General features: G+C 55.7%; 1 protein-coding gene across 1 annotated transcript in view; it reads right to left on the reverse strand.

The window, feature by feature from the left end:
- Positions 1-492, reverse strand: part of FHDC1 (FH2 domain containing 1) — a 34,172-nt gene that overhangs the window by 33,443 nt on the left and 237 nt on the right. The window contains exon 2 of the mRNA XM_006884499.1: positions 195-491. Coding sequence (XP_006884561.1) covers positions 195-491 — 297 coding nt within the window. The remainder of the gene's footprint in view (positions 1-194; position 492) is intronic.

Raw genomic sequence — 492 nt, forward strand, 5'->3', positions numbered from 1 at the left:
AGGGTTCAGAGCTGTTGTACTATGAGCCGCAGGTGACTTGGCCGCACATAACAAGGACAACAACATCACTTCCTGAGCACCTTCACTTGCACTGCTTCCTTAGTGAAGTCTAACAACTTTTGGAGATGGAAGTGCACCCCAAACCCAGAAGCAGGCAGGGTGAGGAGGCCTGGCCCTCCCCGCCGTATCCTTACCTCTTCGCGAGGCTCCCTGAAGGATGCCTTTAGAGCGCCTCCTCTCTTAGAAACGGGAGCCTTGGTGGTGGTATCTTCTTGCTGCCCAAACAGCTCCTCAATGGACTTGGCGTCGATCTCATAGTGATGCCGCTGCCTGGCTGCCAAAGTCCAGATGTTGGTTTTGCCACGAACTTGCTCCTCTGGAATGGTTTTCCAAAAGAAGCTCCTCATTCGCTTCTTCTTCTCCAGGGGACTGTATCCGTTCACATGAGAAGGTGGGGGCAGTCCTGGAGGGGGCGGGGGCGCCGCGAGCCCC

This window comes from Elephantulus edwardii, unplaced genomic scaffold (assembly GCF_000299155.1).
Source record: "Elephantulus edwardii isolate Elephantulus edwardi_28Jun2011 unplaced genomic scaffold, EleEdw1.0 scaffold00034, whole genome shotgun sequence".
In the NCBI taxonomy this organism is placed as follows: Eukaryota; Metazoa; Chordata; class Mammalia; order Macroscelidea; family Macroscelididae; genus Elephantulus; species Elephantulus edwardii.